We start from the raw sequence: 24,515 nt of genomic DNA, 5'->3' as shown, positions 1-24,515 counted from the left end.
ACAATTTCATCAGTGGAGCTGAGTGATCCAGCAAACCTGGAATGTTCTTCTTCAAAGTCATTTGCTATTTGTTAGCAAATGTTTTGAATCCTGGACCAGATCCATTCCAGGTTTGCTGGATCTTCCAGCTTCACTGATGAAAGTGTATCCTCTCCTACCTTGGAGAGCTTTAAGAAATCAGGTGCCACTGTCTCACTTGAAACGACTGAAATCTAATTTCTTTTACCTGTTGTGGGTTACAATATTGCACTTTCCTGTCATTTGCAACCCTCTATTTAATGTACAGGGCTGCGTAATATGTTGGCGCTATATAAATCCTGTTTATTAATAATAATAATAATAATAATAATAAATAATATTATTATTAATATTATTTTTGCCACTGGGTCAGAACACATTTAATCACAATGTGTTTATCACTGCTGATATAAATTACAAACAACCATCTATGACAAAATCAGTTTAGCATAACCAAAAGATAAACAACTCCAAATTGTCAAATGAATAAATGGTGAGCGCAGGTGTGCTACATACATATGTGATCAAAAAGAACATGCTAACAGCACTGTGAATAGGGTGGTGACCCTATCAATCAGTTGCTGCTCCTTTACTATATAATTACAGGCTGGACGACACGGATGTGACCAGAAAGTATTGCTTACATGCAAGAGGAACACATTTAATTACAAACCTGGGTAGGCTGTGTAAAACTTTGTGAAAAAATAAGTATCTCTTATTTTTCTTGAGCAATGTATTGTCTGATTGTGCATAATACCATTTTATCTTAAAAAAGAACAGTCAAATCTTGGCGGAAACATTTACATTTGTTCTAGTCCATTACATGCTTTATCCAAAGAAAGAGGGCTTGGAGGTATTTATTTAAAAAGGATTAACTTGCTGTATTGAAAAGAATGTTATCATGGTTGTGCCACTTAGCTTGTTTGACTTTGAAAGCTAGACCAGGTAAATAGCCTAGAAAATGCACTGCTTAAAAAAGCTGGGTTTATTTTTTTCAAGTCACAAGTTTTCTGTTCTTATTTTGGATACCAAGGTTTTCATTATGGTCATTAAACTGGCAGCATATCCATGGAGTGAGCAGTAAGCCTAGCTCAGTCACACATAAGAACCAAAGTGTGATTCTCTGGCTTGGAGCCAGATGGAAATCCAGTATAATTCTTTGAATACGCCATATCAAAACAGTTCATGGTCTATATGAGTAGAATAGAAGAAACATGTAGGTCATATTTCATCCCTGGAAGGCAGACGTGCACACTCTAACACAAGTAGTGGTTAACTGGAGGAATATGTAGTATAAAATATATAATTTGTGGTGTACAGGGTCAACCATTGTTCAGCACTTTAGAGGGATCACCGAATTTCACTTCAGTTTTACTAGTGTAAAATAACAAATAAATCAAATGCAATCTATACCTAAAATAAATCTTTTCAAGTTTTCAAGGCTAAAGTTAGGCAGATTCAACACACATGTAGCTGTGGAATAACTTTATTTAGACCAGAGTTCTGCCTAAAGAAGCTTCAATAATGTACAACCACAATGGTTTGCTTGAGCAAGAACTACATTACTACCTAGGAATGGGACAATATCTTTTCATCTCCCTAAGGCCCCCAAAAAGAAATAAAGACATTTATTTATGTAAAGACATGTTCACATAAAGCTCCAGCTCCCGGTCTCTTCCTTCCTCATTTCCATCCAATGGGTAAGCTATTTGTGTGTCCCTGCCTAAGATGTGAACACAGCATTTAATGGCTGTTAAGCAATGGAGACATATATTGAAATCATGGGCCACTGCCGCTGGATTGCTGATCCTCACAGACCACTGCACTGTAAAGGGACTTGGATTTAGGTGAGAATATCTCTCTATACTAGGTGAGGGACATTATAACATATATGGAAGGGTTTAGAGGAGAGCAAGAGGGAAGGGGAGGCAGTTGCTTTATTTTGCCCAAATGGGCATTAATCAGATATACATTTAGAATACAAGAAAGTATGATGCATTTAAGAGGCCAACAATCTGCACCATGATGTATGAAACCAGAAGAAAATTTGAAATTGGGTTGTGACCTTTAACAGAAAATTACATTATCGCTTTATTTCTGTAACATGCATTCCATTTTTGCTGATGCTTTTATAGTTTCATTTCATCACACTAAAAAAGTGATTTGTTGGATATTTTTGTTATTTCAAGCATTACATAAAACATACACTAGATAAAATGAGAAAGCATACACTATAAGGTAGCTGGGGAAATCAGCAACACTGAGCCTTTAATTATTAAAGATAATATTACATGACCTTTGGAGAGGCAGGGGACCTTATGGGAGTAGAATGACCAATGCGGCACAGAATGGAGAGATGCAAAAGGGATCCTCCTAAAGTTACTGTAATATTAGGGCTTATCACATTTCACGTCCTGGGGGAGGTAAACTGCCTTTGTTTTGTCCAGTTACATGTCTGCTCTGGAATTAAATTACATTTTAACGCAGCATGACAGAGATGTTAATGGATAGATCTAATAGCAGCCTCAGAGGGGACTGCAATTTCAAAAAAAATTAAAGCATTATTACTATCTTGTATATATGCTGTGAAAACCTTACCCCACTTGTAACTAAGAACAAAGAAAAACAGTTGTTACCAATTTGTAAAAATTAACCATATCCCAGCAGAGTGCAGATATGTCCAATCACAAATCCAAAATTTCATCTAGGCTGTTAAAATATGAAATTCAATGTGTGATTGCCTCAAATGGTAAAGGTAGGATAGATACAAATAGATGGACATCTGCATGAGAATAACAGTAATAAGTTTTCTGCCTATCCTTGTAGGGGCAACTGAGTGATAGACTGAAGAAGTCTCACAATTATTTCCTGATGCCATCAGTTTCCCCTAATTCGTAAAACCCAATATAAAGTGCTTCCAAAATATAAAGTGCTTCTAAGTGCTTGAGGAACCTACGAGTGTTGATTGCTTTTATCAAACTGGCCAACCTAACTGCACATTTTCATGTTAATATTGCAGCAAATAATGAAAACTTTGTGTGTTTTTTAGCATCTACACATTTTGAGCTACATGCTTGATGTTTTTTTTTCTTCTTTTTTTGCATTTAAAACGGATACAGATTGCATTTCACAGATTTGTAAAAGCACTTTCTAGTGACCATCAGTATGTTGTTTTAGGAATCTCCTACTTAATGACTGCAAAGATAAACTTAGCCTTTTTTATAAAAAGTCTATTGTGGTCAGGCAGGTCAGACTTGACCTGCAGATTTGCATTAGGAGAAAGTAGCAATAAAGCAAACTTGCTTAGTGCCACTTAGCAGGCAGCTGAGTCTACATATATAATAAGCAAATACAACTTCCTTTATGTACACATAGATTTACTAAGAACAAACAAAGGTAACATATTTAAAACATTAAAGCTGCGTACACACTTCCAATTTTTATCGTTCAAAATGAACGACGAACGATCGTCGTTCGTTTTCCAACGATAATAATTGCAAGTGTGTACGTAGCTTTAGTCCAGCAAAGTCTGTGTTTACATGTTAAAATATCACAGGTTTAGGTACCCAAAGAGATACTGGAAGGTACAAGCAGGCTCCAGATGGTTACTACATTTTTACAACACCTGTTGAATGAAAAAGTCAATTTCAAATGACAAAAAAGTGCTGAATGTTATTTAAAAGCCATTGCATTGTTTTTTTTTTTCCTTTTGACCTGGTAAACTGGTCTCTGCTAAACAAACAGCAAATAAAATAAAAATAAACTATTTGAATATAAATAATTTGTCTGTTTCCATATTTTAAAAAAAAAAGTTGGAACCCAACAAAATATGTACTGTAACAAAGTAACGGAAGTAGGAGAATAAATGACTGAGCTTCAGAGTACAAACTCTGGAGAATTCTCAAACTCAGATGTTTGAAATATTGTAACACTTCTTTATAAAGCACCAGGCAGGCTTATTTTTCTCTTTTCTTTTAGAATACTAATGTGATGCTCATGGGCATTTAGTACATGTTATTAATAAAGCAGAGGCCTACTTGCTTCTGAGATAGACTATTATTCCTGGACAGCAAATTCACACTTTATTTGATGTTTTATATAATGCAAGGGGATAGAATGGACCGCTTATGGACCAAGTTCACTCATCTATTTGTAGTCTTTGCTGCTTGGTTGAATTTAGCCCTCGACTAGACGACGACAAGCTACAAAGTACACTATTGTCCTAATATAGAGCTGCAGTCTTTCTTGGACAAACATTTTTAGTTTTTGGCTAAGTCCTTCTTTGATGGCCAGCCAAACTGAAACACATTTTCTTCTGACCCAAAAGTAATCCACTCAATCATATAAGGCATTTTGTCCATTTTAAGGAAATGAATGGCTCTCCATAGAACCGTTTTGTCTCTTGACAAGCTCTTGTCAGAAGAATGTGAGACTGGATGGTTACACAAATCAATCTCCAGCTGCTAGTCTGTGACCTCCATGGTAAGCAGAGATGCCTGTCAAGGTTCACTGACCAGTGGTCAGGATCTTGCAAAGCTGCTCCTCTTCTGAATAGCCCAGTTCTCTAACCCTAGGGTCAATGAAGATGCCCCTACAAAGGTCTTCACATTCACCCTTCTCAGATGTTCCTTGGCCTGGACTATATATGGGGTTCCCCTTGCATTTCCTTCTTTTGTCTTTCCACTCACGAAGTTCCAAAAAGACCTTAATTACCACAGAAGAAAGAATGTAGTTTGAGCTTTTAAATAGCATTATTAGATCTAAATACTTCATAAGGAGAATGGAAGCAGAAAGCTTGGACTTAAAGCGATAACCTTTTAAAACTTTTTCATCAATGGCTAAACATTACAACACTCTGTTGCTAAGCAGAATGGATGGAGAAAAATAGAACTGGGTAATTGGTAGGTGGAAATATAAATATATATATATAAATAATAGGCCATATATTAAATACTTTCAAGGGCAACATATATGGACAGAGATGACAAAAAACTATGATCTTTTTAACACAAAAACTCCTGGATGTTAAATTACCTTCTGGCCTCTTATATCTTTTTTAGAGGCTCCAATAATGAGACTTAACCTTCTCAAATTCCCAAAAGGACTTGACAAAAGGTTATTCTACATTATTTGCTCTATAACAGCCAAAGCAGCTCGCTTGAACTGGGGAAGATATATATTTTCATGGGAGTTAACAACATATATGAGAAGCTAGCATGGGATCAAGCTTGCCATCAATCTTAAAGCACTAGCTTTGGACGGTTCACCTCTAACATGATACATGCCTTAGCTCCAGATGGTAGTCTCATGCACAAAGGCAAAATGTAAACTTTTTAATAAGCTCCCAAACCTAAAAACCTCCAAAAATTCATTTACAACAACACCATTCTAATTTTTGTATAATGCCCAGAAACTCAGTATATTAATCTTTTTTGGTACAAGTTAAACACCAAAAGGTTATATACAATACAGCAGTACCAAGAAACACAGTATATTTTCCCATACATCTTTGACCATCACATATTGTACAGCCTATTACTTGATTCTGAGTTTCCCAGAATTCCCAGTATTGACTGCAAGGCATACTTCATTAGCTGAAGTCAAAGTACACTCAATACACCAGGCCTTTATTGCTCAATTGCCACCAATCTATATCAGTCTTTACAAAACAAGGTACAGAAGATAAGAAGTCATCACCCTGATACAACTGTGCCAACCCAGAAGCTGTCATTTCCAAAGGTTTTTGGCAGAATTTCCACAAATTACTTTTATGCAGTAAGGTTTAATGAGAGCTCATTTCACAAATGTTTATTACAAAGTGTTATTCTAAATATTCAGAATCAGAAAACACTTTATGTTCTTCTTTAACTGTGAAATAGTAAATATGGTCAGTGGCCCAAGACAGTACCAAATGTTCTTCTTAAAACCAACTGAAGAGCAACAATTTCACATAAACAACAACTACTAAAAGCATGTGCAGATTTTGAGCAGTTATACCTCTCAAAACAACTGGCAAAAATAGTTATTAGACAAAATGGATCAGTTTACAGTCCTTTTCACATCAGGTGGTTAGTTGATGGAAGCATATGTAGGGGAGTTTTTTTTGTGCTTTTTGCTGTCTTTATTGCCTCCATTGACTTGACTTGGTGCCGAAAAATGCAAAAAAAAAATATTTTTAAGAGTTTTCAAGCAGTTTATAAAAGCGCTTTCAATTCACAAAAAAGTGAAAAAAGGAACTGCTTGGCTAGGCTTTTACTTTACATTACAATTATATTACAAATACAGCATTCATTGGTCACAATGAGTGAAAACACAGCATGCTACTGTGAACTTTCCCTAAAACTCACAAGCTTAGTAAATTTTCCTGCTCCTCTCCTATATTATATATGTGCTACTAGTATAAAAGAGATTTGTGTATTAAGGAGATGATCAAGTAAACACTATCAATAATAACTCGCTAATCTAAGAAAACCACATAGCAATAAAAAAATGCAGGGGAAACAGGACATCTTGTGTCAGAGAAATCCAATCATTTACACTGCTTGCATGGCATTTATTTGCATTTTCATGACATACAATGATTGGGAAAAGTAAATATCACTGGCTATTGAGCAGGTTTAGGCACATTACCATGAAATGAATGAAGATAAAAGGCAGCATATGTCTCGAGCACAAAACAGTTACCCATTCCTTATTCTTCAGTGAATCGTGCCAGGGAGTCTGGTGCATGCTGCATAAAGATATGTATGCAATTTATTCTAGATCTCTGGAGCAATGAAGCTGAACACAAAACCATGGGAAAAGCAGTTGTTATAGAATGGATTTAAGATAACATAAATACAAGATTTTCAGATAGAGTAATGCCTTTATTGTTGAACTAGGTTGATGTAAACTTTTATGATAAATACAGTCATGGTATATGATTTGTATCACAGGTATTTGTTACATCTATAAGAGCTGTTAGTAATCCTCCTGCTAATGCCTTAATTTTATTTATTTTCTTACCATATTGATATCATCCAAGGTTACAATCTACTTCTTGGACTAAGCTGTTTGTGGTTATATTCATATAAATCAAGCCTAGTCTTCAGTTGTGGCAAATAGGGCACTTTCTCCACCCAATGCCCAAAAAGCACATTGAACCAATTAGGTTTTGAAAAATTTGCACTTGTGTTCTTGTAGCATTTTAGCTTACATGTTGTAGACTACCTAATTAGAAATTAGCGCTAAATAAAAATCTAGTCATATATTTCTTGTCTGCTAGCACAAAACTGTACTGGTTCCTACCTGCACCAAAACACTCCCTTGTGTAACAGTATTATCTTTATTAAAATGTTGCTCTTGCATGGCACTGTGCTTTTGTAAATACAACTGCTGTGTGATGCTGTTCCATTAAATTTATAGAAATATATTTGGCCAAATTTACAGCTTTGAGGGTTACATTAAGCCCTCTTACTTTTAATTTGCCAGCACGAAGTAGTGAAATAGTAATGATTTCAGCTTAACATCCCTAACACTCATTTAAATGTCTGGTCATAATAATCAAAAGACAGCGCTACAGAATTATGCTAGTTTTAGGTATGACCACTGTTAATCTATAGCTAAATTCAGACTTGCTGCGAGAACAAGTGTTCTCATGTGGCTTCTGGCAGCTAGCATCTTGCTCACTGAATGCAGACTGTATGCAGTCTTCTCAGAGAAGCAGTTCAGGGGCATAAGGAAGTGAAAATCGCACTGCAACCCCATCATCAATCTGAACATAAATAAATTCTCCTAGTTTGTTCTTAACAATTTCTATGTGTTTTACTAAATGTCTTTGCAGTGAGAGCATTATTAAGCTCTGTACAATCAGTAATCCTTAGAGCTGCATGTTTCTTTGGTCCAGTACGTGTCTCCTTCCTTGATTGGAGGACTTTATTTCATGCCTGATTAACAGAGTGAATGTTCCAAGAGCACACAGGAATATTCTGATATGAGCTTGTGTTTATTATTAGCAGAATGTATACAGTGGGGTCACTGTTCTGGCAGGTGCTTTACAGATGGATTGTACCATACTATCTGTGCTCTGACCCAATTCAAAAAGGGGCAGTGTGCAATGTGAGAATAGAGATTGCTCTCCCTCTGGTACACTGCTATTAAATATGTGCATTTAGCATACACATTCTTGCTAAAGCCCTATGACAGCACATTTACATGTAACCAAAACTCGGAAAACAGGAAACAAACTATCTATACCACTATATAAACAAAACTGACTGATGTAAAACATGTAAATAAAACTTTCACTGAAATATACTATTACCTTTTTTATTACATTGTTTTCTCATTTACCAAAAAGATATTTCCAGCAAGGAGGGACAAAGAGGTAAGAATTCTTTCAAACTAAAATCCCATGGCAATGCCATCAAACTGTTTGAAAATATCCATTTTATTTTGTTTATTAGTGGAAGAGAAGAGTCTTACGGGCTTGTTTCTGCAGTCCCCTTCCTCCCTGTTTTATCTGACACTGAGGAAATCATTGCAATGGGTATGGAATGCTCTGGTTTTCTACCAAATGAGATACAAAACCTCCATGCTTTTAAAGTGTACCCATATTTTGCCCATGCAGGGCAAAGTAATGGGTTCAAATAGGAGCCCAACATCCTTCCACTTACCAACACACACTGCCAATGCCTACCAGTCCAGTACCCCATTCATTCACTAGAGCCAAATGAAATACCGGAACTAACAGGGATCATGTAAGGGATTATTTGATTCCCTTCCTGCCCATGAAATGGTGAGTTACTCAGCAGTCAATGAATAGGCCTAAACATTGTCACATGGGGAGGTTTTCTTAGTTCTGTGTTCGTGCAGATTAGGCAGAAACATTGGTAATACGGAAAGTTTAACCAGACACGGTGTTAAGAGAACCCATTACTTTATCCTTAATGCACCATGTAAGGATTCACATTTAATGCAAAAATGCAAGGTTGATTTCTAGTAATGAACTGCAAAGCTGTATTTTGATCATACCAACAAATTTAATGTTAGTTTCCCTTATTTTGCTATTCTACATATGCTATCCTACCTGACTGTCTAACATCTTGAAGTAGGTTCAGACAGACCCTCTACAGTACTTCTGTTCGGTTTTTATCCTTCCCTATAACTGTGGAACAATAAATTAAAGTATGCTGTATGTTGAACACCCAATTATCACCTTTTATTTGGACAATACAGTATTATGCCTTTATTAAAAATCCAATTGTGTCACTTGAAATACAATAAATTATATTTCTTATACATTGTAAGTAGACTGAGGTAAAATACTGAACATTCTGAAAACCTTTTAGTGTCAATCTTACCACCTGGGTCCACTCATTATTTGTACTCAGCAATATGACTTTTACACTTTTAGATGTCTGAGCATACCCAATAATTAGGCAGAGAGACATTAGGCTAATGCTTGGATTGAAGTTAATCTGGGCATTTATAGTGGCAGTCAATCTCCATACTAAGTGGCGAGGACGGTTAATTCATAATTGTGAAGGTTATATCTTCCCAAGCAAAATTCATCAAAATAGGATATATGTTTGTCTACATGGTCTAGATCAGCAATTTTCAGCCTGGGCTCAGTCCCTCCAGAGGTTGTAAGGGATCTGTGGTTGATTCCCATCTAAATATTCCTGCACAGATTGGGTCAAGATCCAAAAGAATGACACCACTCGTCCTCTAATCTTCGGTTCACAGTACATTAACATGGCAGTCAGGGGGAAGAAAGCCTCCTACATTGTTGGCCATTTGGAGCAATGAGCATTCTTCCACCTAAAGCCTGATTATTTACTTTTTCATGGGTTTCCTGTAATTGACAAAAATTATTTCATGTATTCCTTCAGGTAAAAAAGTTGAGAATGTATCATGAACAGATATATTGGTTCTTGGTTCTGGATGTTGTGTTTTCAGCAGTTTCCTGCACTTGAAAAACTTTGTCCCTCAGGCAAAATGTTTTGTGCAGACTTCCCTTAAATATTCTTATCATTAATTTGTTGGATGTTTAGGACATGTTCAGCAAGGTCAGTGATAACTACCTGTCAGCAGCTCTACAAAGCATTGGACTGAAGCAGTCTCAGCATATATACATGATGTATGATTTATTATGACTCCAGGCAGCTAGTACAGTAATTAGGGTATTCCTAAAAAATGACTTTAGAAAACAACAGTTTAACATTCTAAAGAGAAGTTTAGTGGTTTCAGTTCAGCTCAGATCAGGACCAAACAAAAGAATCTATAAGTCGTTATAGACAAACACTACACGGAAAGCCAAACAAAAGCTAGAACCATTGTAAGCAATGTCACCAGGGATACATAGCATGAGCAAATATTGAAGCTTGAACATTGAATATTGAAGCTTGTACAGATATCAGAGCTGACCAAAGGGGACATTTTTGTTGTTCCCTAGTGTTTTCCCCACTAAAATTATGGGTTGCTGCTGCTTGGCTTGGAATAAAAAGCACACTAGCACTTTTTTTCATTTTAGGAAGATTTACATCAGCAGAACCTGTTTTTCTTTGTCTATGAACCTTCATGTTACACATTGTATTCCTACCGATACTTAAAAAAAAATTACATATCAAGCAACCTATTTGCCTCGGTAACCTATAGTTAGTTAACTGGTATGGGTTTATGGGTAAATCCAATCCTGCTTGTAATTGTAAATTAGGAATATAAATATAAGGAGCATAGGTCTTCTAAGAATAACTTAAACACAATTGTATGAGAATGAATATTTATTATAGAAATGTACATTTTTATACTCTAAACCAAATATCAATTCTGATATCTATAGCTAATGTATGCATGCTATGACTCCAGCACTATTTAATTATTTACTGTGTCCTATGAAATCATCGATCTGCAAGCTCTATGAGTCATTCTGGGCTGGCGTGTAGTGCATATCTAGACATGACGTCCCACAATAGAGTAAAACACTCTGATAATATTGGTGCTAATATATAAAGGAAACAATAAATAAAATCACTAAAACATTTGGTATTTATATACCATCTCAAAAATGTAGAGCTAAAATTAATAATACCTTCACCCTTGGCATGGCATTCTTTATCTGGCCACTATCAGACTTCTGAAGAGTGTCACCAGCCATATCTGTATTGACTTAATACTGGTCTCCCTTGTTGGGTTTGTTGGGGGAAAAGCAATAACATTTTATCTTGTTTAGTTGACAATGGGAGAATTTACACTACAGATTGCTTTGTGTGGTTGGGTTTAGTGATAGGATTCAAGGGAACAAAGTTGTTAAAGCAATGAGCAGATCCACAGAATAAACTCTTTCTGCAGCTTCCACCTATTCAAAGTATTGTCTACATTTTACAATCAATGACACACAATGATTTAGATAAAAAGGAAAATCATAGGTTTCTAAAGGTGCGTACACACTTCCAATTTTTATCGTTCCAATCGAACGACGAACGATCGATTGGGCAAAAAATCGTTGGTAAAAAAGTAACCAACGACGCCGACGAACGAGGAAAGTCGCTGGAAACGAACGACCGGACTGACGTATCGGATTGGACGACGATCGTTGAGCATCGTTCGTGTGTACGGTCGTTCGTTGATCGTCCATGGGCTGAGCATGCGTAATGAACGAACGTCCGTTCACTTTCCTGTCGTGCACATAGTTCCTCTATCGCTCAAACGATCGTATCTATTGTGTGTACAATATCTATGAACGATCGTGTCGTTAACTCTATGTGCAGGATCGGTGCTATACGATCGTTCATATATATCATGCATGAACGTTCGTCGTTCGTTTTCCAACGATAATAATTGGAATGTGTGTATGTAGCTTAACTGTGAAGGTGTGTATTATTAATGTGACAAACAGTGCAGGTACCACACACAATGTTACATGATGTAACATACACACGCAAAGCACTTATACTGAAATATAAAAAGCAGAGGAAACGAAACATAGTGGTCAACGTTAGTGGCCCACTCATTAGCCCTTTTATTATTAACAAAGCTGATGTTTGAGCTCCCAATATTTCACTCTACCCCCTTCTAATTGACCTTCATCACTGAAAAATAGATTAAGTGAAAATATAGTGAATTATTCACATTTAGATGGTTTCAAAAAATCGATACTGAATCTAATGTCCTTAATACAGTACAAGGGTATCCAAGGGTGCAATTTTTTTTTTCTTGGGGGGGGGGCACCAATTAACCTACTGCATATTTTTGGGATGTGGGCCGCACAGTGGCTCAGAGGATAGCACTATGGCATTTGCAGTGTTAGGTCCCAGGTTCGAATCTCAGCCAGGACATTATCTGCATTGAGTTTGTAGGTTCTCCCCATGTCTGTGTGGGTTTCCTCTATGGTTCTCCGACTTCCTCCTACATTCCAAAAACATGCAGTTAGGTTAATTGGCTTCCCCCCAAACCTTGGACTGTAAAGACAAAAAACTATGGTAGGGGCATTAGATTGTGAGCCCCTTTGAGGGACAGCTAGTGACATGACTTGACATAATATGTTGGCGCTATATACATACTGGATAATAATAGTAATGCATGTAGCTCCAGTCTCATTTCTTCTCAGTTTACAGTTTCTTTGGGTTTTCATATTATTGCTTACATGATACGGACACTCCCTTTTGACTTGTCCAGCATTGGGGTCCTTCCAGGATTAAGTCTACAGAGGTGACATCATTGCAAGGGGACTGTTGGGGCCCGGCTAGAACAGATACTTCTGCTGTTCTGAATTAGTCCCCTGCACTCACAAACTAGATGTGTAGTGTATTTAGGTGTGTATAACTTTCTTCACAAGGTTATCAAGAAAACAATAAACATGCAGAATGGGTTGGGGTCATGGGAGAGAGCACTAGGAGGAGGTAAAAAAAAAAAAGAGAAAGCAGAACACAACATTAATTAGATGCTACGGTTGCTTGAATTTAGGAATTTCTCTAGTACTAAAACCAACTAATGCTACCTAGTTTATCTTAACTTATCTTCCACAAATGGTTCCAAGACTGAAAGCTTATTGACTTGCCCTCTGGTGTCACATTTAAATCCTTGTATAAAGAAACACTCTGTCTCTTTGAGTCATTTCTATTGCATTTAGAAACAAAATGTCAACCTTTTGATTTAGAAGGCAAAGGCAAATCAAGCCACTTGAGAAAGAAAATCAGAGGTTCTCAAAGCACAGCTCAGAACAATGATAAATCTATTCATGTCATCCCAACATTTCTATTCTTCAATCACAGAACTATCAGAATTACCATACTTGTTGTACAATTTTATTCAGTATCATGACCATTTCAAACTCTAATGCAATCATGAAGAATATGATTCATCAACAGAACTGGTAACACATTTTGTACACTACGTACACTGAAAAGTCAAAAAAACCTAGCAATCAAAATTTGACATCTAACACAGCAAAACAATAAAAATACTGAATATATCCTTACAGTTAGACAGAAACACACACATAACACACAATAATGTGAGTCTGCAATACTGTTATGTATAATGAGTCAGCATTCAGCATTCTTGCTTTCATACTCACAAAGTATTGCCTATTATAGCTTTCTAAACCTATCAAATAAAATCTATCAAGCTGAGAATGTTTTGACAAGGTCTCAAGAATACACATTGCCATCACTGGCCTTTGTCCATTGGCAATAAATAATTCTACCTAATAGCTTTCATATAATAGATATACAGTGAAAACTAAAAAAAAGTATACATTTAGTGGAAACCATCAGACGCAGAGCTATAAATTATTCTGCATTGTGAACAATAGACACAGCTGCTGAATAGGAAGACATGACAATGGACTTCTGCCCAAGCAACTGTTTTGAGCTCCAACAAAATCAGCAGGGGCTGGCAAAAAACAGAATACCTCCATCAGCAAATTATTTAAAGCCCAAGGTTCCAACACTAAAGATATGTACCTCTAATAACTTCAATTGGAATGCTTAGAGTACATAAACTCTCTGCTGAAAACTGAAGATTGCAATAGATAACTGGGGTTGTATAGCTAGAAACTAAAGGTGCGTACACACTTCCAATTTTTATCGTTCAAAACGAACGACGAACGATCGATTGGGCAAAAATCGTTCGTTAAAAAAGTAACCAACGACGCTGACGAACGAGGAAAGTCGTTGGAAACGAACGACCGGACCGGCGGATCGGATTGTACGACGATCGTTGAACATCGTTCGTGTGTACGATCGTTCGTTGATCGTCCATGTTCTGAGCATGCGTAATGAACGAACGTTCGTTCACTTTCCTGTCGTGCACGTAGTTTCTCTATCGCTCAAACGATCGTATCTATTGTGTGTACAATATCTACGAAAGATCGTGTCGTTATCTCTATGTGCAGGATCGGTGCTATACGATCGTTCGTAGATATCGTGCAGGATCGTTCATCGTTCGTTTTCCAACGATAATAATTGGAAGTGTGTACGTAGCTTTAGAAAGCTCATTTTCAATTGAAACCTACAGTTTTCTCAGTGAACAGAAAAAAACTTACTTAAAATCAGTTTACAAATCAATTTAAAGACATTATATCTAGGGGTTGTTCACATCAGATTTAACTGAAAACACATAAAGTATGCTGTGTAATTTCACACTTTCCTTGCTTTTAGCTGATAAGATTTTGAAGGTCTCCATTTGTTGCTCTTCAATGGGTAACTGCGGGTCACCATTTCCAAAACTGCAGCATGCAGGATATTATAAAACACACTGTTCCTCTGGTATACTATTTACCTCAATGATTATCATTAATATTATTATTGGTAATATTTTTATCTGTACAGTTACAGGATAAACATTACAAGCCTGCATACATAAATGGGTGCTATTTAGAAACCATATGGAAAGGAAATTATGCATCAAGCTGCAATCTTACAGAAATGTTGATAAAATGTAATACTGCTCCCGTGTATCCCTGCCCTGGAATATGCAAGTTCTGACTAAAATGGAGGAAAATCAATATAACCTAAAGCCCATGATTAGAAGTCATGACATACATAAATTCTGTGAATGTGAACAAAGTGAAGCTGTGCTGGGAGAAATCTAAAATTCTCCTAACATAGAGATAGAGATACACAGAAAACAAGAGTGAGGGATACCTAAATTTACCTACTTTTTGCAAACTGTCATGATGACTCTCTGACATCAATACTTTCTGTTTCACTGGCACGTATGCAGAAATATTAAGATGGAGCAGGGCCCAAATTTCTCTTTTCAGAAAAAAATTGGACCACACAGGTGGTTAGTATTTTCACATTAAGAGTTCAACATGGGTAGCCTCCAGATTTCTCTCAGCACAGGCTTTGTTTACCACTTCCCAATAATAATTACTTTATTTTACTCATTGATATATCATATGGAACATATTCAAACGGAACTTTTGAAAGGTTTACATCTGTTCCTGCGTGTAAAATTGGGTCCAAGTTCCTTCCAGAAACATAAAACTGAGAAGGCCACCTTGGTTAAATGTCATCAGACTGTAGAAAAAATCTGCTGCACAAGGAGAAACCTATGCAAACAGGAAAATGAAAAAGCCCTAACTGGAGTACTCAAACCTGTTGTCCTGAAATTTTGAGTTTATACAAGCATCGCACAATTTCCATGATATATAAATAGCCAACAACAATGAAAGTCACAGTAATCATTAGATTTTTGTCACTCACTCTCCATCAATTCATTGAAGTGGTGTGGCCTAGCCTGGGTTAATAGAAAAAGCACTTCTTCTGCATGACTGCACAGAGAAGCCTTGGAAGAGTCTGGGAGGAATCTTGGCCTTTGGGGACCTGCTGGGAGCAGGAGATAAGGTTCTAAGGCACAACCAAAAAGGGGTCTGCTCACTTTCCAATCTCTGAATTCCTACAGAACAATCCCTGGCAATCACTCTTTGCAGAGGAGAAACATGAAAGATTGGTCAAAGAATAAGGGTCATCTGCTCTTTATCAAAGGGCAAAGCCTTGCACTGGCCAGTTTCTAACCTTTTAACCCATGGCAGCCTTCATTTGCAATGGGATAAAGACATTCCTGTGTGAAGTGCAACCTCCAGTTTCCACTTCTTAATCTTTAAAAACCTAGCCCAGATCGTCTTGTGTGTCCAGGCCCTAAAACCAGTGTGCAGGCTAAAGCCATGTGCTTCTCCAAATGCAAAATTCTACATTGAGATCTTAAAGCTAATAGTAATCTCTCTTGTCAAAGCTGTGGCCAGCCACAAAAAAAGAACATCCTTGCCCCCTGCTGCTGCCACTGACTAAGATAGCACTTGTTCTTTGACTAAAAAGAACACCCATTTAATGCCTATTCTCCACCTGTTTAATATGTATAGATCCCTTTAGCTTTACTGGTAAGCGATCTGGGACATAAAAACAAACCAAGCAGACGGAGGCTAAATCACTGTATTCTTTTCTAAATATCTAAACCCTGTCTACATTATTAATTCTGTTACACAATGTTTGTAGCAAAAAAAAGTTCTTTACATATTGATGCTTTAGGTTTAACTTCCCTGGTTACAGTGGAATCAGAGAATCTGCATACATTAGCTTATACCAGCTTTTTTTTTTTTTTCAACCGATTAACCATACAAAAATTAGACTGGCAAGTAGATGAATTTCAGAATAAAAGGACACATGCTGATAAAGCAATCACTGCCATTTGCCTATTTTTTTTAAGCTTTTGTGCTAGGACAAATTTGACCTTCAACACCAATTTCCATAGTCGTGTGTATTTATCTAGAAGATGTTCAGTTGAGACGTGCAGCTCTTTTGCGGTTGTTTCTAGGAGACTTAGAAGAAAAGTTTACACGGGGCAAACAAAATGAAAAAATGCCTCAAGGCTGAGTACACACGGCCCCTTTTCTCCTATAAACCATTTTATCCCATGTGAAAAAGGCTTTAGGATCTTCTCAGAGCTACCCACTGATATCTCTATTAGAGGAAGTGATTAACAGTGTATTTGATATTCAAAGCAGTGTGTTATTTCCATACAGTGCTCTATTATCATTGTCAATGCTAATTTATTTATCTGCTTACACAGAGTGCCACATTTTGCCCTGCATTGTACATACATTGTGGGAGAGGCTAGACTCATTAAGCCATCAGATGCCAGCAGAAAATGAAGATACTGCCTGTTCTCATGGATGGGCCACCCTCTGTTTCCTGGCTTACTAATTGTGTCATATTCCGGGTCCAAGTTTTATGCACAACTAATTCTTCTTGTGTTTCCACGTACTAGTAAAAATGATACTGATTAGCTATTTTACAGTCCAACTCTGAAAGCCATTGTATTTCTATGAATTTTTCAACATTTAGGAGCAAATACAGTCAGGAAGCAAATTCAGCTAGTAACCTAGGAACACTGTAAATATATTTACACATAGTTATATTGGTGAGAATGTTTGCTCAGTTCACCATAAATCCAAGATTGACATAAGCCTCTGCAGACAGGTTCATAAGGCTTTCAACTATGCTTCTATGAGGGTATGCAACTTCTTGTTAAACAATAATGTGCAATATCCACAAGGAACAAATTTGCATTTTCACAGACTCACACAGGGCTATTAAAGGATAGGGATACCCAGAGCTATAGAAGTTTAGCAGACTAGCTAGGTGTAAAACAATACTATGGTTATATGGTAATGGTATCACATACTATGGCACTATGGTTATGTGATCCCAGCACCCCCGTCAGGCAGCATAACCAGCAACCTTATATTGCTACTCCACTGCAATACAGATTGGGGGCAAGGACAAAACACAATCCACACACTGATCCAAATTACATTTTAACTGAGCAGTGTATAACAACAACAACATGCTGAAAAGCCCAATCATTATTGTTTTATCTGCCTAGAGTTTTGTTTCAACTAAAAATTTTTGACATAAACACTTCAGTTTTGAGAAAAAGGGTTTGACTGGTGGAAGAGGAAAATAGCTGAACACATAATATGAAGCAATAAACATTGCAGTCATGAGAATTGCTTGGCTTTGATTTTGAAATTATACCTACTGTTTATAGCAAGCCATAATAGTGAACGTGGAAAGAGAGATCTTATCAAGGACAAATATGAAACAGTAGGAAACAAGCTTGCCTTGGAAACAGGGCTAATGGAAAAATCAATTGGTTCACAACCTGGCTTTTACAACCGCAGATAAATGTTTAATCCTTAAGGGTACTCTATACACAGGTGTCATATGAGAGAAACGCATTACGCTCCAGAAAACTGAATGAAAGGGATTCCATGTGGCATGTCACACATGTGAGGTCAGGCAATCAGGAAAACACTATTTTGGAACATAAATGTGAGGATCAATGTGCCCCTTCTGTCATTTCAACTGACTGTTCTTAACGCTTAATGTGTAATCAGGTTGAGGTTAGGCCTAGATCTGAGCGAAAAGCACGAGACCTGGTGCATCACTGTCATGTGATCACACTGAGCTGACATTATTATGCAAAGGTATCAGCAGTCACGTTCGTACCCTGTGGATCTGGCTTTAATGTATTTGACATGCTTTGTTCCTTAGTGGGAAAGTCTCCATCTAGTAGTAAATTGATGGACTCTAGTGTAAAATAAATAAATAAATCAAACTGGGGTTGATTGCTCGGTGTGCTCACACATATCATTAAAATGTAATCTCATTCAAAGACGAAACAAAAAAAAAAGGCAATTTGCACACCTGGCCTACATCTAATATATTAAAAATGCATTGGCTTTGTCATTTCATTTTCTCAACACAGCTGCCATCACATGCTTTCAATGAATGGACTTAAACATGGCTGTCTTCTTGATCAAAAGGTTGACGGCCGCCCAAGTCACACGCTCTCCTGCCATGTGATTTATTTATTAATGAAACACTTGTAAATATTCTGGAGACAACTTAAAGCCTAAATCAAAGCTAAAGAAGTCCAGAAAAGAGACTTACTTATTGATGGTTGACTAACCAATAATAAGTCATTAAAGCAATAAACCAAGAAACAGATAACAAATAAAAACACTTACTTGCTACAGAAAGGCGAGCCTTTTGACTTAACATGGCACCATATTTGTTCATAGCCAGACACTGGTAATATCCTTCATCAGAAAACTCTCCTTTTTTTCCCTCTACCTCCTGGATGTACAAGGAACCATTTTCCAAAATCGAAATCCGTTCACTCTCAGAAATCTTGACACCATTTTTTATCCACGTCAAAGCGATTGGAGATTCTCCATGAGCTTGACAATCTAAAACCACTGAATCTTTTCTTGTCACTATTGTATCCACGGGTTCTTTTACAAAAACAAGATCGGTAAAGCACCAATACCCTGTCAAAGAGAAAAAAAAATATTATATTATATAAATTACAGTAAAAATAACAAATATGAAAAAAATAATTATAGTAACAATTTATAATTATACATTTTTTTAAAATTATAATAAATAATAATAATACCAATTATAAAATGGATTATAATACTATTCTTTATATATGGAACAGTTATGAAAGTGCACAGCTATCGGACCTTTTTACAGATTAGCATTACCCACAACACAGGATAATGCATATTCTGTGAGCATAGTGATGCAGGACAGGGCAACACACTGTAGTGCAAAATAGTCCAATATTTGGACTGCTGTGGTGCATTTGGCAACCCATTGAAATGAATGGGTTATCCTAAAGCAGTAAAAAGAAAAGTGCATCAATGCACAATTGGCCATCAATGACCATCTAACATGACATAAGATGCTAAATACACTATTAAAATACATGTGAGCTGTTTTGTAAATTCTGCTCTGTTTATCCAGGTGACCTTGTCTGGCAGCATAGTCAGGTCATTTTCCTTCCCTGCAGAACAAAAGTAAATGACCAAACCCACTATTACTCCACATGGCATGCACCTGTAGTCCTATACAGCACCCTAGGTGCACCTTAATTTCATGGTACTTGGATATGCAAATGTCAACCAAGCTTTCTTAGTGGAGAGACTCCAAAGCCTTCACATTGGCCCTTCATTGTAGTAATCAGCCAGGTAAGCTGGGTTTTCGGATCACCTTAAGCACAGAATAGAACACCTGGGCAGAGTTACAGGCAACGGAAGGGGCTTACCATGTGGTGCCATTGGAGGTTTAGCTATTTTGGTACATCAGTTTTGTATAGAGGCCTATTTATAAAGAAGTTTTGATCAGATAACAAATGACTACTTCTTTGGTCTCTATTTTCACAAATATGATCACTATTTTTCTAATGCCATAGTTATAAAAGGGTGATCAGTTTTTGTGTGGTGCCAGTCAGTGCTTTGATAACCATACCATAATTAGCCTAAATTAAGGCTAAAACAAACACCTTGAACCCTAATAATAGTGTTTTCTGCTTTCAAATGCTATCTGGCAGTCTATTAGGTGGTGATGAGACTGATCAACCCTTTATAAATATGGGGAATAAGACATTAAAAGGCATTGAAAAGTGATGATCAGTGATGATCAGTTCAGCTGACTGACACTTTTTTTCTTAATAAATGGGGAGATAAATGGACTGATAAATGGATTTATTTGTGTATAAATCATGTCACGTTTGCAGCTTTATAAATAATCGTACACACGATTGCAACAATTATCGTTGGAAATGAACGATTAACGACCGACTGTCCAATAATCATTAACAAAAAAAAGTGCATAATGACTGGCTAACAACGACGATGAACGAGGAATGTCGGTGGAAACGAACGACCATCCTAGCGGATCTGATTGGGCGATGATCGTTCGCTATCAATTTTGTGTATGGTCGTTTAGTAATCTTGGATGGTTCTGCAGCACACTTTATCCAGTTCACGTCACTTTCTGCATCATTCAAATGATCGTATCTAGTGTGTGTACATAATTGGTGGATTACACTTCAATGATCGTATCATTACAGCATGTACTGAACTGTGCACTATACATACGATCGTTAAAAATAATTGTGAATAATCGTTGATCATTTTCTAACGATAATTATTGCACGTGTGTACCTAGCCTAAGTCTCTCCATATCAGAGACAGTTGAAATCCATGTAAATGAAGTATAACAGTGACCAGCTCAAACTTCTGAGTGGCAGAGATTTCAGGCTTGCTGCAAACTTTTTAAATGTCGCAAAGCAGCACCTGCAGCAGAAATGTTTCTTGTTTCGTGGCATGCTGTCATATTTGTTGAACAAACACTTGTAAAAGGCGCCCTCTTCAAAAAGATCACAACTCACAAAGTGAGTTTTCACCATCATTAACACGGAAACAAGAGGCAATGCTGTTTGGGGAATTTTACAAGCTTGTCACAGAGATCATAAACAAGGAAAGTCATAAAGGTTTGATTTTTACAAGAAATCATTAGCGTCCCTTGGTCTTTATAAACAGGCAGGTTTTCTACCCTTGGGGAACTTTATGCTCTTACTCACCCATCCCTATCAGGCTGGAAATCATCATTACTGACAAGTGTAAATTTAAATAGCTTGTAATACCTTTTACAGGCCCTTCTGCGTTTTTCTTAACATGCATGTAAATATTAAACTGATTATGGGTCCGTGCAAGGATTTTACAAGGCTGATCTGAATGTTTTCCTTTTACACAGCCTGTTATTGGTTTACACATCCTCTCTTACACAGCTTTGCACTCAATAAGGTTCTGATTTGCTCAATTTACTTAATTCTCAAATGTGAACAGATACATTTAAGGATAGGGACAATGGCACTTCCTAATATTTGTTACTTTTGCTTCTGCATCCCAGTGGGAGATGGATTAGGGAACTTTTATATCCACATTTGTGTATTGCCAACTGTTACAGAAATGCGGAACTAATTGGCTGCTTACTGTCTCATGCAGTGGGGATTACTTAATTACCCAATACACATTTTCTTAGCAGTCCACATCTCTCAAGGAAGTAACATGCCTTTTATTTTTACCTAACACAACAATCCTGGTCCCCTCATCCATCACAGCCTGAGATAAAAAGAAGTCAGATAAGTCAAACAGAGCCAGCCCTAGGACACAATCTCTGCTGCTATTGCTCTTTATCAGCGCTCTTATCTCTTTGGGGGTTATGTTAGGGTATTAAGATTTAAGGTGACACATATAAATAGGTTTGGATTCTCCATTAACAATTGATTTTTGTAATCTGAGTTTTTTGTTTTACCCAAGATCCTGCACTTGGGCTACACACCACATCTTGTGCTTTTTGACCCCAGAAGTGTGAATTCCATCACAAACCAGCTTTATCTGATGTCAGCACCCTAGAATGGCACATTGGTCTCATCTGGCTGATGTGCACATTCTTTAACGCCTTCCTGGGGTGCCAAAAGTGTTAACTGATATAATGCAACACTAATGTGGGGGTAATGGAGCGATGAAAAGGGCAAGGCAGGGGTGTCATTGGCAATTATTACATATAAGATAGGGATCATTGACAAATAGTAATTTTTTCAAAAGAGAAACATTTAGGAAACATGATACTTAACAACACATGTGGGGTCTATTTACAAATTGATCATTTGTTGATCTGATCAGATTTTGCCCCTTTTTTTGTTCAGCTTTGATCTTTTTAGTTCAAATCTGTCAGAAGGGTAACAGCAGAAACAATTGGAAAAAGAGGGTGAAACACAAATTGGAAAATAAAAATATTATAAATGATCCAATAAGTGTTCACAACTATATAGGTTGTCACTAATATTTTAATAAGTCAGCATTTTGTAAATGATCCATATGCCAAATTAATGAATTGCATTGACACCCCTGCCTTGCCCTGGTAGTTGCTCCATTAACCCCACATTAGTTTTTCATTATACCAGTTAACATTTTTGTATTAACTAACAATTTATAAACAGACGTGTATTGGGATATTTAAAGCATCTTAACCTGAATAGCAGAACAGAAAAATCACATAATACAAGAAAAAAAATGAATGGGAAATTATGAGGGAATTGTAATATGGCCAGGGATAAAATTAGATATAAATATTTAAATATATATATATATATATATATATATATATATATATATATATATAAATTATAATATTTATATCTCACTGTTATAGTCGGCATTTGATTTTAATTATATATATATATATGAAATAATGGAATCAAAGACCAATAAATAATCACAAGCAGTAGAAATCACAAAGAAACTTCCACAAATCATCAAATCACATTAAATCTGCATACATTACAATAATTAAAATACATACTAATGATACAGCCCCTCCATACTAAATAGAAATCATGTTAATGACATCAAACTTTTCTTGCAGCCTCCATCACATGCCTAATAAATAATTTACACCTAGAAGCAGATATAATTACCCTAGTATTGGCAGTCTATGGCATTGAATATCAGCTCACTATTTTTGCCATTCTGGGATTTCCAAAGGCAATCAAGCAACACAAAGTGTCCCCATACCATGCATGATCCATGAGGATGATGTATAGGAATCATGTGAGAATAGAAATATCAAATAATAGAAGTGATCAGGTAAGTTCATGAGAAGGAAGCAGTGATAGGAGAGTGCACACAGAGGTGGTAGAAGAATTTAGTTATATTCAGGGGTCACCATGACACAGGGGCCATTCCTGCAGAATGTAATGCTATGAGCTCTGTGATACTTTCCAGGAGCTCAGAGAAGGGATACGGGTCACTTTCGTCCCCTAAACTTTCCCCCGTTCAGCACTCACCGGGCAGGCTGAGAAGGGTCGCCCAGCACAGCAGCAGTCCCGCAGCCATTCTCCGTGTGCACGGCTCCAGTCACCGGCTGACATGCTCTGCGCTCGGCTCTCTATGGCTGCACTGGGCGCTCCGAGCCCTCCGGGACTCTCCTGCGCAGACACGAGAGAGGCAGGAGGGGGCGGCATTGATATACACACATTGATACATACACACATTGATATACACACATTAATACATACACACATTGATATACACACATTGATATTTACACACATTGATACATACACACATTGATTGATATATACACACATTGATATACACACATTGATACATACACACATTGATATACACACATTAATACATACACACATTAATACATACACACATTGATATATACACACATTGATATTTACACACAGTGATACATACACACATTGATATACACACATTGATTGATATATACACACATTGATATATACACACATGGATTCATACACACATTGATATATACACATTGATATATACACACGCTGGGTATATAGAGGGATAGCAATAGGGTCCCAGGTTTGAATCACAGCCAGGACACTGTATGCATGGAGTTTGTCTGTTCTCCCTGTGTTTGCATGGGTTTCTCCTGTGTACTCCAGTTTCCCCCAAACATACAAGTAGGTTATTCAGTCTTAGGAACATTAAATTTTGTATTGATTTGTAATCCATTCACAGATCATTCACCGTATTCTACCTTAATATTGAAGATAGATCTTTGTGCTTATGCTCCAAAATCTGAAACAGAAATCAATCGATTGAGCTCATG

General features: G+C 36.9%; 1 protein-coding gene across 1 annotated transcript in view; it reads right to left on the bottom strand.

The window, feature by feature from the left end:
* Positions 1-23,886, bottom strand: part of PRTG (protogenin) — a 78,706-nt gene extending 54,820 nt beyond the window's left edge. Inside the window, exons 1-2 of the mRNA XM_072399096.1 lie at positions 23,710-23,886; positions 19,037-19,343 (exon numbers count right to left, since the gene is read on the bottom strand). Of these exons, the coding sequence (XP_072255197.1) occupies positions 19,037-19,343; positions 23,710-23,886 (484 nt within the window). The remainder of the gene's footprint in view (positions 1-19,036; positions 19,344-23,709) is intronic.
* Positions 23,887-24,515: the final 629 nt, after the last annotated feature.

The sequence above is a fragment of the Pyxicephalus adspersus genome, chromosome 2 (assembly GCF_032062135.1).
Source record: "Pyxicephalus adspersus chromosome 2, UCB_Pads_2.0, whole genome shotgun sequence".
In the NCBI taxonomy this organism is placed as follows: domain Eukaryota; kingdom Metazoa; phylum Chordata; class Amphibia; order Anura; family Pyxicephalidae; genus Pyxicephalus; species Pyxicephalus adspersus.
Note: the sequence above shows the minus strand (reverse complement) of the source record. Positions and strands in the feature narration are given on the sequence as shown.